General features: G+C 34.2%; 1 protein-coding gene across 27 annotated transcripts in view; it reads right to left on the bottom strand.

Moving 5' to 3' along the window:
* PDLIM5 (PDZ and LIM domain 5) overlaps positions 1 to 15,069 on the bottom strand; it is a 211,448-nt gene that overhangs the window by 45,715 nt on the left and 150,664 nt on the right. For 17 of the 27 annotated variants that reach the window (XM_025424333.3, XM_049104951.1, XM_035709791.2 and 14 more), the window contains 4 exons: positions 11,124 to 11,240; positions 8,960 to 9,097; positions 8,053 to 8,184; positions 4,561 to 4,748 (listed from right to left, as the gene is read on the bottom strand). In XM_025424333.3, the coding sequence (XP_025280118.3) occupies positions 4,561 to 4,748; positions 8,053 to 8,184; positions 8,960 to 9,097; positions 11,124 to 11,240 (575 nt within the window). The remainder of the gene's footprint in view (positions 1 to 4,560; positions 4,749 to 8,052; positions 8,185 to 8,959; positions 9,098 to 11,123; positions 11,241 to 15,069) is intronic. The other 10 variants (XM_025424423.3, XM_025424442.3, XM_025424458.3 and 7 more) reach the window with 2 other exon arrangements.

Below are 15,069 nucleotides of genomic sequence, written 5' to 3'. Positions count from 1 at the left end.
GCCTGCCTCTGGCCCAGGGCGTGATCCCAGGGTCCAGGATCAAGTCCCACATCAGGCTCCCTGCATGGAGCTGCTTCCCCCTCTGCCTGTGTCTCTGCCTCTCTCTCTCTCTCTCTCTTCTCTCTCTGTGTCTCTATGAATAAATAAAATCTTTAAAAAATAAAAAAATATTTTAAATTTTCTAAAGTGATAAAGTAGTCTTTAAAATAGTCTAGGTCATATGCAATGGCTTATCTCTTGACTCCCAACAAAATATTTTAGTTTCTCTGTAAAATTAGTAACACATAATGGTAATTCAAAACTATTCAAAATGACACTATGAAATAATTTTAACTGTAAATAATTAGTATTTTTCTAAAGATAACATTAATAATAAAATTGTTTAGTGTCTATTATATTTAAATACTATGGATAATGCAAAGCAAAAGATGGATTCCTAAATTAAATTAACTAAATATCCATTCTAACAACTATAAAAATTCTTAAATACTAATAAATGATCAATCCTTAAAGCAATTCTTGAAATAAATATATATTACATATATATTTAAATATAATATATATACATATATTTAAAAGTAGTCCCTCGTGTATTCAATCAATATCCCAACACTGATGGGAAAAGACTAGAATTCTATAGTGGTCAAGGTGAAAAAAAAAAAAAAAAAGGCGCATTCTATGAAGAAGGACCAGAACATTCTAAAGCCAAGTAACATGGCATGTCTCAGTAACTTAAGATGCTTTAATAAGGCTATGCCACAGATTACAATTTGGAATCAGTGGGAGATGACATTGAGAAGTTAGTGAGAGCCAGAGTGAAAACAGACTTCAATGAGAAGTTAGGGAATGGAGAAATACAGTTAAGCATCTGTAGCAGGAGAGTCAAATGGGCAAATTAAGAGTTTTAGAAAGATACTTGCTGCAGTGAGTAGGACAGATTGATAGGGGGTGAGGAGACAGTGAAAATTACTTAGAAGTTGTTTATAATGACAAAGGCCTGAACCAAGGCAATGGCTCTGACCACAGAGAAAAGAAACTTGAGAAATGCACAGAAGTGAAATCATTAGATATTAGTTACGGTGAGAACATAAGGGTAGAGGTGGGAGGTTCTCAAGCTTACACTGGAGATTTGGTGACTGGATGGATGTACCATTCCCAGAGATATGTAATAGTATTTTTGGACATGCTGTAGTTGGGGTGCCACTTGGAAAACAGCAAGTAGGTCAACGGTGTTGAGGATATGGAGTTCAGGACAGAGAGGACTCTAAATTACCAGTGGCGAGGCTGTACAAGGTCTCTGGATGACAGATCAGAGAGTGTAAAGAGTGAGAAGAGATGAAAGTTGAGGATGAGACTGGAAACACTTAAGTATACAGTCCCATCTTCTTGTTAAGAGAAGTCCTTTAGTCCTATAACCATCACCTTATTTCATGTTGGGAGAAACAGGAGGATCAATTAATCTGTCTTTATTTTACAGATCAGAAGACAGAGGGTCAAAAGTTAAGTGACTGTACCTAAAGCTATTTATCTGTAGAAGTGAATGAAAACTCAGGTTTCCATATTGAGCCCAAGTTGTTTCATCTTACTATTCAAATATTCTCTATTACAAAATGAGGGATAAAAACCATATAGGATCATCTCATTAGATGCAGGAAAAGCATCTAACAAAATTCAACATCTGTTCATGATAAAAACTCTCAACAAAGTAGGTTTATAGGGAACATACCTCAACATAATAAAGGCTACATATGACAAACCCACAGCTAACATCATATTCAATGATGAAAAGCTGACAGCTTTTTCCCTAAGATCAAGAACAAGGCAAGAATGTCCACCCTGGTCACTTTGATTCAACACAGTACATAGTCCTGATCACAGCAATTAGACAACAAAAAAGACATAAAAGGCATCCAAATAGGTAAGGAAGAAGTAAAACTCACTATCTGTAGATGACATGATAGTATATGTAGAAAACCCTAACGACTCCACCAAAAAGCTCTCAGAACTAATAAATTTAGTTAAGTTGCAGTATACAAAAGCAATGCACAAAAATCTGTTGCATTTTTATACACTAACAAACTACCAGAAAGAGAAATAAAGAAAATAATCCCATTTACAATTGCACCAAAAATAATAAAATACCTAGGAAAAAACAAAGGAGGTGAAAGACCCATACTCTGAAAAATTATAAAACATTGATGAAAGAAATTGAAGATGGCACAAATAAGTGGAAAGGTATTCCATGCTCATGGATTGGAAGAATATTGTTAAAATATCCCTACTACCCAAAGCAATCAACAGATTCAATGCAATCCCTATTAAAATGCCAATAGCATTTTTCACAAAACTAGAACAAACAATCCTAAAATTTGTATGGAACCATAAAAGACCCTGAATAGACCGAGCAATCTTGAGAAAAAAGAACAAAGCTGGAGGTATCACAGTCCCAGATTTCAAACTATGCAACAAAGCTACAGTACTTAAAACAGTATGCTACTGGCACAAACACAGAAACATAGATCAATAGAACAGGATACAGAACCCAGAAATAAATCCATGCTTACATGGTCAATTAATCTATGACAGAGAAGGCAAGAACATTCCAACAGGGAAAAAAGATAGTCTCTTCAATAAATGTTCCTGGAAAAACTGGACAATTAAATGCAAAATAATGAAATGGGACCACTTTCTTACATCACACACAAAAATAAGCTAAAAATGAATTTAAGGCCAGCTTTGAAATCTGAAACCATAATAAAACTCCTTAAAAAACGTATGCAGTAATCTATTTGACATTGGCCTTAGTAACATATTCCTAAATATGTTTTCTCAGGCAAGGAAAACAAAAGCAAAAATAAACTATTGGGACTACTGCAAAATCAAAGAAAGAATTTGTTAACAAAAATTCTCCCTACTGAATGGGAGAAGATACTTGCAAATGATATATCTGGTAAGAGGTTAATATCCAAAATATAAAGAACTTATATTGGTGGTTGCCAGACTAGGAGGTGGCAGGATGGGTGAAATAGGTGAACAGGATTAAGGCAACATCCAAAACCCCCAAATCATCTGATTAAAAAATGGGCAGAGGATAAAAAAAATAAACATTTTTCCAAGGAAGACATATCAATGGCCAACAGACACATGAAAAGATGCTCAACATCACTAATTATCAGGCAAATGCAAATCAAAACCACAATGAGATATCACCTTCTACCTGTCAGAATGGCTAAAATTAAAAGACGAAATAATAAGTGTTGGCAAGGATGTGGAGAAAAGGGAACTCTTGTGCACTATTAGTGGGAATCGTAGTGGGAATATAATTTGGTGTAACTGCTGTGGAAAAGAGTATAGAAATTCCTCAAAAACTTAAAATTGGAAATGTAATAGGATCTAGTAATTCCACTACTGGGTATTTACCCAAATAAAAAACCCAGAAATACTAATACAACAAAATATATGCAATCCCTATATTTATTGTAGCATTATTTACAAATAGCTAAGATAGTGAAGCAACCCAATTGTCCACTGACAGATGAATGGATAAAGAAGTTGTGGTATAAATATACAATGGAATATTACTCAGCCATAACAAAGAATGAGATCATTCCTTTGGTGGACAACATGGATGGACCTAGAGGGTATTAGGCTAAGTAAAATAAGTCAGAGAAAGACAAATACCAGATGATTTAATTTATATGTGGAATCTAAAAAACCACACAGATGAATAAACAAATAAGTAAAACAAACAGAATCGTTAAGTACAGAGAACTAAGTGGTGGTTGCCAGAGGGTAAAGGGCCAGTGGAATGGGTAAAATAGGTAAAAGGGATTAAGAGGTATAAACTTCCAGTTATAAAATAAGTAAGTCACAAGGATGAAAAGTACAGCATAGGGAATATATAGTCAATAATATAATAATGTTGTATGGTGACAGATGGCAACTACATTTGATGTGGTGAGCATAGTATAATGTACAGAATTGTCAAAATACTATGTTATAGAGCTGAAACTAATATTTTATGTCAATTATACTTAAATAAAACAAAACAGAATAAATATGTTCTTTCTGGTACTGTAACCTTCTTCTACTTCTGCCTCATAAATTTTCAGAGGATAAGAAGCCAAAGATTCTTTCTTCAGTAATTGATGACAATAAATGCTTCTGTTGTTATTTTGTATATATTATCAAAACTAAAATGTATTTCCAAGGCTAATCTTCCAACAATATAGTTCATTAATAAGACCCCAAGTTTACAATTCACACATGCTTCTTGAATGATCTGGGAAACAAAGAAATTCCCAATTCTTTAATTATGAATAGCAAATGGCAATTGTATCAAACATACACACACAGAATGCTTATGAGATACTTCAGAGAAAAATAGCTATAGCTGTTCCTTGCAGACCTTTTTATTTTTTATTTTATTTTTTTCTTGCAGACCTTTTTAAAGCTTACTTAGAGAATGGGTTTCACCAGTGAATTCTATCAAACATCCTTGAAGACATTTTCATAAGTACACTTAAGAAAAACAAAAAGCAAGAGATTGCCTTGGCATACCTGCTTGGTTTGGCTGTTGCCAGCTTGGTGACTTGATAACGTTGGGAGATCCTGGGGGCTTGAAGGCGGCAGCAGTTGTGAGACCAGCCACCCCTGGTCTGGTGGTGGCTGGGTTCTCCCGCCTCTCAGGCATGCTCCGTGCTGAAGCTACTGATGGTGCCAACTGCTGAGAAGTCTCCTGGGTGTGGCTAGAAAGAAAAAAAGGAAACATTTTTGGTGAAGTGGTAATAACCTAACTTAGCAATGATCCTCTCTTTCCTCAATCTATTAAATCTCTAAAGGAAAACAAAGATATTAATTAAACATTTTTAAAAAAGTAAAACTTGAAAACCACAACTGAAGGACTGTCTTTTTGAAATGAACAAACAAAAACAAAAACAGAAAGGAAAGGAGATTATATTTGTCTAGTACTTTGAAAATTGTCTTTAAAAGGTCTATCATGAGAAATTAGGCTATTGGAACAATGCAGCCAACCCTTTCAAATAATAAGCTAATTTCTTCTTCCTATTCTTGTCTATTTCAATGTTTCAGAAAAATCATTTAAACAACTAATTATTAGAGAATCCCTGATAATCTCTATGAAATGATAGAGATATTTTTTCCCTTTCTTTTTCACTTTCTGGTATTTTGTCAACTAAATTTTCCTGACATCTTACCAGTCTTTTCACTCACATACTCTCAGTCACTCATTCATTAAACGAATATTTGAGCAACTACTACATGGTAGACATTGTGCTATGCATTGGCCACATAATGGTTAAGTAAGAGACAACATCCCCAGCTTAATAGAACATCTAGTGTTCTGTGTTCACAGTACAGGAAAACAAGAGACAAGACTGCCATTGTCCTCACTCAGAGTTACTCTACTTGCTTAACAGGAGACCTTATCTGTGCTGATTCCAGTTTGATTTAGAAGATCACAAAGCTTTTTATTATTACATCCTGTCATTTGTCACATGTTGTCATTTAAAAATAATAATTTTAGTTGGCTCAAATAATAAAATCTGCACTTTGGAATGATATAATTACTATAGCAATTTCTCTCAGGTAAAGCATAATAATAATAATTGTTATAACAACAATAAGAATAATACATCCTGCTAACTTTTGAACAGAAATCAAAGTGCTCCTTGCTTAAATAATTCCAGGCACAGAAACACAAGTCCTTCAATAACTGAGACCAACAGCTGGAGGAGTAGATCAGAAAAGACAGGTTACTAATTAATGACCAGTAAAATAAATGGCCCTTAATAATATACTGGTTAGGCTGAGATTATTTCAATGAAAAGAAATTTCAATTTTTTTCTTAAGATTTTATTTATTTATTCATGGGAGATACACAGAGAGAGGCAGAGACATAGGCAGAGGGAGAAGCAGACTCCCTGTGGGGAGCCCAATGAGGAACTCAATCCCAGGACCCCAGGATCACGACCTGAGCCAAATGCAGATGCTCAATCACTGAGCCACCCAAGTGTCCCCCTAAGCAAAATTCTTTAACTTAGACATTCTGTACCAAAATTCAAAATGCTAAATATAATAAATGGAAAGAAACAAGTTTGGTATTACACTATAATATAATTTTAAAGCTTACTGTCTTACAAAAACAAAGATCAGAGATAAAATATTTGACATTGTCCCAACTACTCTTTTTGGTACCCTTATCACTTGGGTTTAGCAAGGTCTCCTCAGAAAATCCAGCATCCCTGCTTTCCAGAATGCCAATTCACTTACCCTGTTGAAAATCATTTCCCTTTCCCAAATACCAAAATATATTTAGTTTGGGCCTACTGCTATTAATAAAAGTAACGATAATGGCTACTAATATCTATTCTATAAGCAGGTCCATGCATAAGGTCAATCAGTCCACAACAGCATGCATGCTTTTTTTTTAAACAAGAAGTTTATTTAAACATTTGATTTGAAGGAAACACTCTCTAGGATTCATTTTTTTTTTTCAGAGTAATTTATCTCTACTTAAAGACAGACTGCTCTGCATGTAAGGGTTATGTACAAAAATGTAAAATTGTCCCTGGTTTTACAATGATAAATGACAAACATTAAAATTCTCCAATCAAGCAAGGTTTGTGAGAATTTTAATGTTGCTCCTTTTTTTATTAAATACTGAGTACAAAATAGCTTACTGGAATATAATAAGAGCGTGCCACTAACAGAGATGGGGTAGTCTCACACAACTAGTATTTTTCTCCATCCTATTTACATTTGTTCCTATCCTATCTCCATTTGATATCCATCAAAACACACCACTGGCCATTTAAAGTTTTTTAAAAAATGAAATAGATACTGGAGAGAAGATGTAAGTATTGCATTAGGTCCTCAAAGAGATTTTTTTTTTCCAAATGTGGTCAGTAACCTGTCTCTGTATAGACTTCGCTCTGATGATGAAAGATTTCTGCTCAATTAACACTCACAATTCCACAAATATAAAATGATTTTTTTATAAAATGATTTTGAGTGTTTTTTCCTTAGAGAAAAATGTACACTGATCTCTTTTTCTGTTTAAACATTTCCTTTAAAAATTACTCAGAATTATAACTTAAGTATATTGAAAAGTTCCATAACAGTGGATAGAAGATAAACACGTGATCAAGAGATAGCCTATGTCATATCAGGCTTTCACTAATTATAGTCATAGTTATACACTCTGCCATTAATTTTATGTTCCATCAGAAATAATTTTATTTTTTTATCTTTTTTTAAAGATTTCATTTATTTATTCATGAGAGACACAGAGAAAGAGAGACAGAGGTAGAAGGAGAAGCAGGCTCCACGCAGGGAGCCCGATGTGGGACTCAATCCAAGGATCCCAGGATCACGTCGTGAGCTGAAGGCAGACACGTTCAACCACTGAGTCACCCAGGCACCACCAGAAATGACTTTAAACAGTTATTTCATTAAGATTATACCTTTCATGAACAGTTGGGATATTTTTATTTTTATATTATGCCTAATAATTTTTGGCATATTTGTTAACTTTAGGAGAAAAATTAATTTTGTTTCAAAATTTCCCACATATGGCGAAAATTAAGTTGTTTGCCCAGGTAAAACCTTCATATTTGAGAACTATAAGATAGTAGTAGCCAATCAAAACAAATTATTTTATTATTCTTTTTCATTTTTCAGAAGGTATAATGGTATATCTTACTAAATATTTGACTCTTCTAGTATAGCTACCATCCATGCAATGAAACAGTTATACTATAATTTAAGTACTTGCACAATTACTCATAATTTCATATTAAACATCAAGTGTGCTAATAAAAGATATCACAAAGAGTTAAAAGGGGGAATTAATGATCATATAAAATAACATGCTTGAGTATTAGCATTGCATGGAATTTACAGTTAATTTAAAACTGAACACAAATCCACTCTAGGACTTTCTCATCTGGGTTGTTAATATGGTGGTGAGGTGTCACAGAAAGCAGTATCATTTACAGCAAAACACCACTATGGTATCTGCTCCCACAGTACCTTATTTTTTTAACATGGATAGAGCCAGTTGACTTCCTCGAGGACTGGAGGTACGAAAAAGCTAAAGGCTTGGAAACAGGACTGATGCAAAGTGCATCCAGGAGTAAGTGATATTTATCAGGACTGGAGAGCCTGGTGAGCATTTAGAAAGATTTTTAAATCGAAAAATCACATGACCAATAGCAGAAAGTTGTTTTTACAGTCTATGATTTGAAACATTTCCAGAAAGAGACAGAGATAGATGAGACAGAGACTTTATAGACAGGCAGGAAGAACAAAGCAGTAGAAAGAGAATAAAAGAAGATCTGAGTATTCTATTATTTACTCATTAATGTATAATGACTCATTATTTTACTCACTAATATAGAATGACTAAATTTTCACCAAAATTGGTCAAGACAATATTTTAGAAAGTATATAAAGCTTTATAAAGACTACCAAAAATTATATAAAAACAAAATCTCACAAAAATAAAAAGTTATTATTCTTTTTTGGGTAGGGATATAGTTAGACTTTAGATTACCCTCAAATACAATCAGTTTGTGAGAGAAGAAAATACCAATAGGAACTTAAAATATCTATTGATAGTTGATTCTGTTTCAGATATAAAAACTAAAAATGATAAACCCCAAAACTCAATAAGTACACAACATGCAATAATCCATGTAACCGAGAAGTATCATGGATAAATGGTAGTAATGGAAACAGATGAAAGGATGATTTAAAGAAAAAACAGTAATAAATATTGTGGGATATGTCAACAACTTAGGTAAAATGTCCACAGCACAATCAGGATCTCATATAGATCTGTGACTCTTTCACATGGTTATGCTTGCCTTGAGGGGACTTGTAAGGCAGTGAAAAGTGTTGGAATCACACAAGACACACATTGTACGTAAAGTTCTACCTGGTTTTCGCAGCAAGAACAGCAGACACAGTAGCAGCTGCACTGCTAAGAACTGCAGCACTATATCTAGCAGAACAGAAGGTAGAAAAGTTTCGAAAACCTTCCAAAGAACTTGTCACCACATTTCTTGTGGAGCTGCTTAAATTGATACAAAGGGAAAGAAAAAAAGAGGAAAGGAACAAAAAGCAAAGTGAGAAGAGGCAGCATAATACAGATAAGATAGTAACCATCTTATATTAATATTTAGACATTATAAAGGTATGATACAGAAGTATAATAAGAGTTCAGGTCGTTTATTTACTGTTGCTAAGATTTCTCTCAGAGATTGAAATTTGATATATAATCCTCCATAAAACTGATTTTTGAGACATAATGGCTTTTGAATGTATTTAACTTCAGTCTCTAATCCTATTTAAAGTTAAATCAATAACATGTAACACACATGTGAAGATTGATTTGTCTGCATCTAAGTAGAAAATAAATCTAAACATGAAGTTTGAATTTCTGTAATCAGAGAAAGGAAGGTTATGTCGATTTTTCTAAAAAGACTCCATCTACATAAAGAGCTTTACCTTAGAGATGATATATACATCCAGAGCCTGACATTTTAATGAAACTTGTGCTTTCAGGAGAAGCAGGTACAACCAACTGCCTATGCAGAAGCAGCAATACATATTAAAAAGAACAAGAAATAACTTTAAAATATTGAGAATAAATGTATGTGGGAAAGGAAAGCACCTTTAAAATAAACAGCAATTAAACTGACTGTAACTAAAACACCCTCTCTGCTGATATTCTACACTTCTATTTTCAGTTAGCTCTATAAAGACTCAAAAAATGCTCAAAAAATGAAATTCTATTTTCAGAACTCTTATGACTTAAAATAATAAATATTTTCCTTTGGTCTTTTAGAAAAGGTCAAACACCTGGACAGGAATTAACATTCCATCATTAGGAGTGTAAGGATTTTCAAGTTAATTACCAACTTGAATTTGAGAAATTTTTTTATTAAGTTAAAATAAAGTCTAAAATGTACAGCATAAAACCTATAGTTTCTTCTCATTTATGCATACAAGTTATTAATAAACATCCTTACCATTCTAGGACCATTTTTTTTTTCATAATTTGTGACGGTGGTCACCTCCAACACAAAGTAATTATGTGCCAAAATCAACCCAGGTTAATGAGAACTCGGATGTCTGAAATTGTGAGTATGAACATAAGTCTTTTCTCCTTCTCAGAAGAATTTGATAAATTGTTATTTCTAGTTCCTTTGGCTATAATTTTACAAACCATTAGAAAGCATATTAAAGAAACAGTGGCAAGCCATTTTTAAAACTCATACAGAAATAAGTATAGTTTTTTTTGCAAGCCTAAAATTTAATTGAACTGTATGGCTATGTTTTAGTAACCATTGTGAATGGCTAGAAAAGAAAGAATAGGGCTGGAAAGAGAAAAGAAAGATGCTATCAGTGGCAGAGCAGGGCAATATGAGTGTCATGCAATATGGAAGAATAAAGTTACCAAAGGATTCAACTTTGAATTCCTCAATTACTCTGCACCTTTCAAGCAATGGCTACTATTTGAGGAAATAATGGTGAATAATAAATAGAAACTTAAGACTATAAAAAAGTCAGCTAAAAATAAATCAGCTAAATTATCTTTCTCCTATAAAAAGAAAAGGAAACTGTGTGAATTTATTAACTTATATTGTATCACAAATAATAGCATAAAAGGATGTAGCATCAGCGGAGTCCTGCAAAATCTTTTAAGTAACCTGAATATTTTTAGAATACATGTAGGGACTTGGAATGCATGATCTCTATCACTCCTTTTTTTGGGGTGAATGCTCCAACTCAGTAAAGTAGACTTACAACAAACTCAAGAAAGATGATTTTCCAAATCACAGTGAATAAAGAGAAGGCATGGATTTCCTGACGTTATATTAGAACTCTGAATCTGAACAAAAAGAGAGAGAGACAGAAATATATAAAAGCAGTGTAAAGCGGTGTTCCACAGCTGAGTGCCAAAGTTTCTTGTCTACATATTAATGATGTCAGTTCTTAATCTATGATCATTTGTTCCTTTTTAGTCAAACAGTTTTAGTATTTAATTTCACCACTGGCATTACAATTTCGACATACCAAGAAGGAAAAAACTCTACCTAGAACACGTAGTTACTTTAGAAAGTGTGGCTACTTGGCTACCAAAATGTAAAACCTGAGAAGTTGCAGGTGGGTGAGGTCCACTCTTAGGTAGGTCTTCCAGAGAACTGTCAAACCTAAGTTTTCAGAGGCAAAATAAACAAGGCAAAGGAAATATTAATGAAAAGTACAGACATTTATCATCTATACTCCCTTTTAGGTGTACACTGTTTACTTTTGGGAAATACTCTAGTTTTTTGGGGGTTTTTTCTTGTTGTTTTTTTACTTCATAATTACAGTAAGGTTAAAACCAAAACCAATACCCTCACTACCACCAAATATAAGCTATCCCCTCCCCCAATTTTGTAACATGGCTACCTTCATGTGAGGGAAGAAAGGTGGATGAAAATTTCCACATGCATAGTCCAATACAAAGGACTATGTATTTTGCATGCTACAGGAAGTTAGGCTCTAAGAAATTAATTCACCTGTCCAATATCATACACCTAGTAAGAGTCAGATGGAATTTGAGCCTGGTCTACCTGTGTTATTTCCACTACATAATGCTTTCCAACATCTTGTGGGGCAGCTGTCTGAATAGTGATCTGCCAGAAAGCAACTAAAAATCTCCTTTCAAGTCAGAATGCTGTGTTTGCGGATCTGAAATAATATGGATGTTGTTTATCTTGATGTAAACAAAGTATTTTATCCAGTCCCACAACAAATGTTTACATGCAATTGTGTTGCTTTACTTTTTACTTTGTTTCTCTGATGTCTGTACTATTTTTTCTTCTGAATGCCAGAATTAAATTTTAGAACTATCACTAGGTGAAAAAAATTTGAAAACTTTAGTGTGAGTTTTGAAAGAAGAAAGCACCAAGTATAACACTTTGGGAAGAAAAAGTAAATAGGAGAAATACAAAATTGCCCGCTATTAAAAAAAAAAAAAACTCTGCAGATAAAAATAAAATATATCAGTCATGTTATACTGATTTTCAGAATAGACAATGTAACACTAAGATAAAGAAATAGAAAAGTAGAAGTCATATTCCCATTTCTTATTTAGCACCGATCAGACCTTTACCAGAGTATTGAAAAAAAAAAAAAAAAAGGCAGACAACTTAAGAAAACTGTCATGGTAGAATTAAGATATCATTTAAGAGGTAGAGTAGAAAATGTTAAAAGAATAAGAACTGTAAGTCCTATAACAGGGGTCAGCAAACCCTAACCATCAGGTCAAATTTAGCCCACCATTTGGTTTTGTATGGCCTATGAACTAAGAGCGGTTTTAAATGGTTTTCTTAACAATGAAAAGAAGAATAATATTTCATGACACATGAAAATTATATGAAATTCAAATTTCAGCCATAAAGTGTTAATAACTTTTAAATCAAGCTTTTTGGAACACAACCAGGTTTGTTCATTTACACAAGTCTTATGGCTATTTTCAGACTACACATAGAGATGAGTAGTTGTGACAGGTCTTATGGCTCACAAAACCTAACATATTTACTATCTAGATCCTTACAAAAAAAGTTTGCTGACCCCTGTCTTGAGAAAAACCTCTCCACACAGCCACCAGAGTAAACTTTAATACAAATCTGATCTTGTTGTTGAGACTTCCAGCACTGCTTTAAGGACAACTGTGGTCCTGGGTTCCCTACTCTCCAGCTTTTTCTTATGGAACTCTTCTTTCTCTCTGGCTTGCTCAGTCCATCTGGTTTTCCATCTCTTCCTGAACAGGCCAAGTTTCTTCCCATCTCAAGACCTCTGCATAGTCTGCTTCTCTCATTTTGTATGCCTACATCTCTACCAAACACCTTCATTGGGCTAATTCTAAGTGTCCTTCTGCCCTTGAGGCAGAGACATAGGCAGAGGGAGAAGCAGGCTTCCTACAGAGAGCCCAATGTGGGACTCGATCCCAGGATCCCAGGATCACAACCTGAGCCAAAGGCAGACACTCAACCACTGAGCCACCCTGAGGTGTCCCTGCCTTCAGTTTAAACGGGAGGCCTCCCCACAATTCCCCAAATCACCCTAGGCTGCACATATCATATTCTTTCAAAGTCTCTGCACCTTTTCTTCACAAAACTTATTTGTCATTAATGTAATCAAATAGTTTGTGTGGTTAGTTGTTTAAAGCTGGACTCCCTCAACTAAATTAGAAGCTCCAGGAGGTCAGGGACCATGACATTTACTGGTACAAATGAGGTGTAACAAAGTGCTTACCATAAAGTGAATAATAAATATTTGTTGGATAAATGCATGAATGAAACATTGTTTTCAAATACAGAAGTCACTCACAATATACATATATTTCTTAGAAAATATTTGTACCTTCTACAGACTATAGCAATTCAGGTTAAACAGGTTCTATATTACTGCCTAAGCAAGAAGGGACACATCATCAACCTCTAAGAAATTACTAGACCTCCAAAAATACCTTTAAAAATGTCTTTAACAACATAGTTATCAATATTCTAGAAAAAAAGAAAATTTAGTTATACAGAATTATTAATGTCTACATACTAAACATATTATAAGGACAGGTAGGAAAAGGGAATAAGCTGGAGTTCAGTCTTCCAATACCTCCATGCACTATGTTGATTAGAAAAATGAGTGCCACTTGGAAATAAAGTTCATATAACTCATAAAATACCTCCTAAAGCCAGATTTCCACGTTTCCAAACAAATGCATTTGGCATGTTTCCCGTGTGTTACACACACTGATTACCTATCCCTTTGCTTATTAGCCAACCTCTAAAAATACTAGACTTAAGAAAATTTTAAACTATTTCATTTAATACAGAACAGATATCAATATCTAATCTAATTCTGTAATTCCCTAATATTTATTCCTTTTAGGATTGTAAGAAGCTCTAATTAATAGCACCTCTGCAGCAGCCAAACTTTGTGCTTTCTCTGTTAACTTAAGTCAGTGTTTATTTCTTACCAGAGAGAGGTATGAAGACTTTATCCTTCCCAGATATGTCTGGAGAGTTGAGCTTGCAGCCTTTTGGCCTGCTTTTCTCAGGAAAAAATGAACAAAGAGCTATTTGTGTATTATCTTTCTCAGCAATTATGTCTTTCTACGCTTTCCAACGGGGATCCACGCTAGCAATCTGTCCAGGCAAAGCAGGTGTGAGGTTGCTCATCTAACAATTTGCCATCCTATAGGAACAGGGAATGGAACTCTCTTTTCTATGCCTCAGGCCTGACAACTGTCAAAAAAAAAAAAAAAAAAAAAAAAAGCAAGATTCTTATGCTGTGGGCTGCCTCTCCTCCCTTTTCCTCTGGGGCCTCAACTGATCTATCTCCTTTGCGTTTTCTACTTCTCCTTCTCCGTTGCGTGCTCTGGGTTCTCATTAAAAAATACTATAGTATAGTTTCTCTTAAAAAAAAAAAAAAAACACCAAAAATATAAAACAAAACAAAAACTGCCTTCCCTTTCTATTTTCCTATCCCCACTAACAGCCAAAGGGAATAATAGTTTTACTCTAGAAATACTGTGTTTCCTTACCTGCCTGTCGCTCTTCAGCCAGCCAGCTCAAGAGGGCCTCATCTTTCAACTTTGATGAAACCATATTCCTGCTAAAGTCACTAGTGATCTCTTTGCGGCTAAATTCAAGTGATGATTTGCAGTCCTCATTTTCTTTTTATTGTGGTAAAAAACACATATAAAACTTGCCATCTTAACCACTTTTAAGTGTACGGTTTAGTAGTATTAGGTATATTCACTGCTGTGAAACAGACCTCCGAAACTTTCTTATCTTGCAAATCTTAAACTGCACCCATTAAGCAACTCCTCTTTTTCCCCATTGCCCACTCCCTGGCAACCCCATCCTACTTTCTATTCGATGAATTTTACTTCCTTAATATCTCATATAGGTGGAATCATACTGTTTGTCTTTTTGAGTACATCCCTCATTTTACTTAGTCTTGGTATAAGACCTAACTGACCACTCC

The sequence above is a fragment of the Canis lupus genome, chromosome 32 (assembly GCF_003254725.2).
Source record: "Canis lupus dingo isolate Sandy chromosome 32, ASM325472v2, whole genome shotgun sequence".
In the NCBI taxonomy this organism is placed as follows: Eukaryota; Metazoa; Chordata; class Mammalia; order Carnivora; family Canidae; genus Canis; species Canis lupus.
This window is presented reverse-complemented; position numbering and strand designations above follow the sequence as displayed.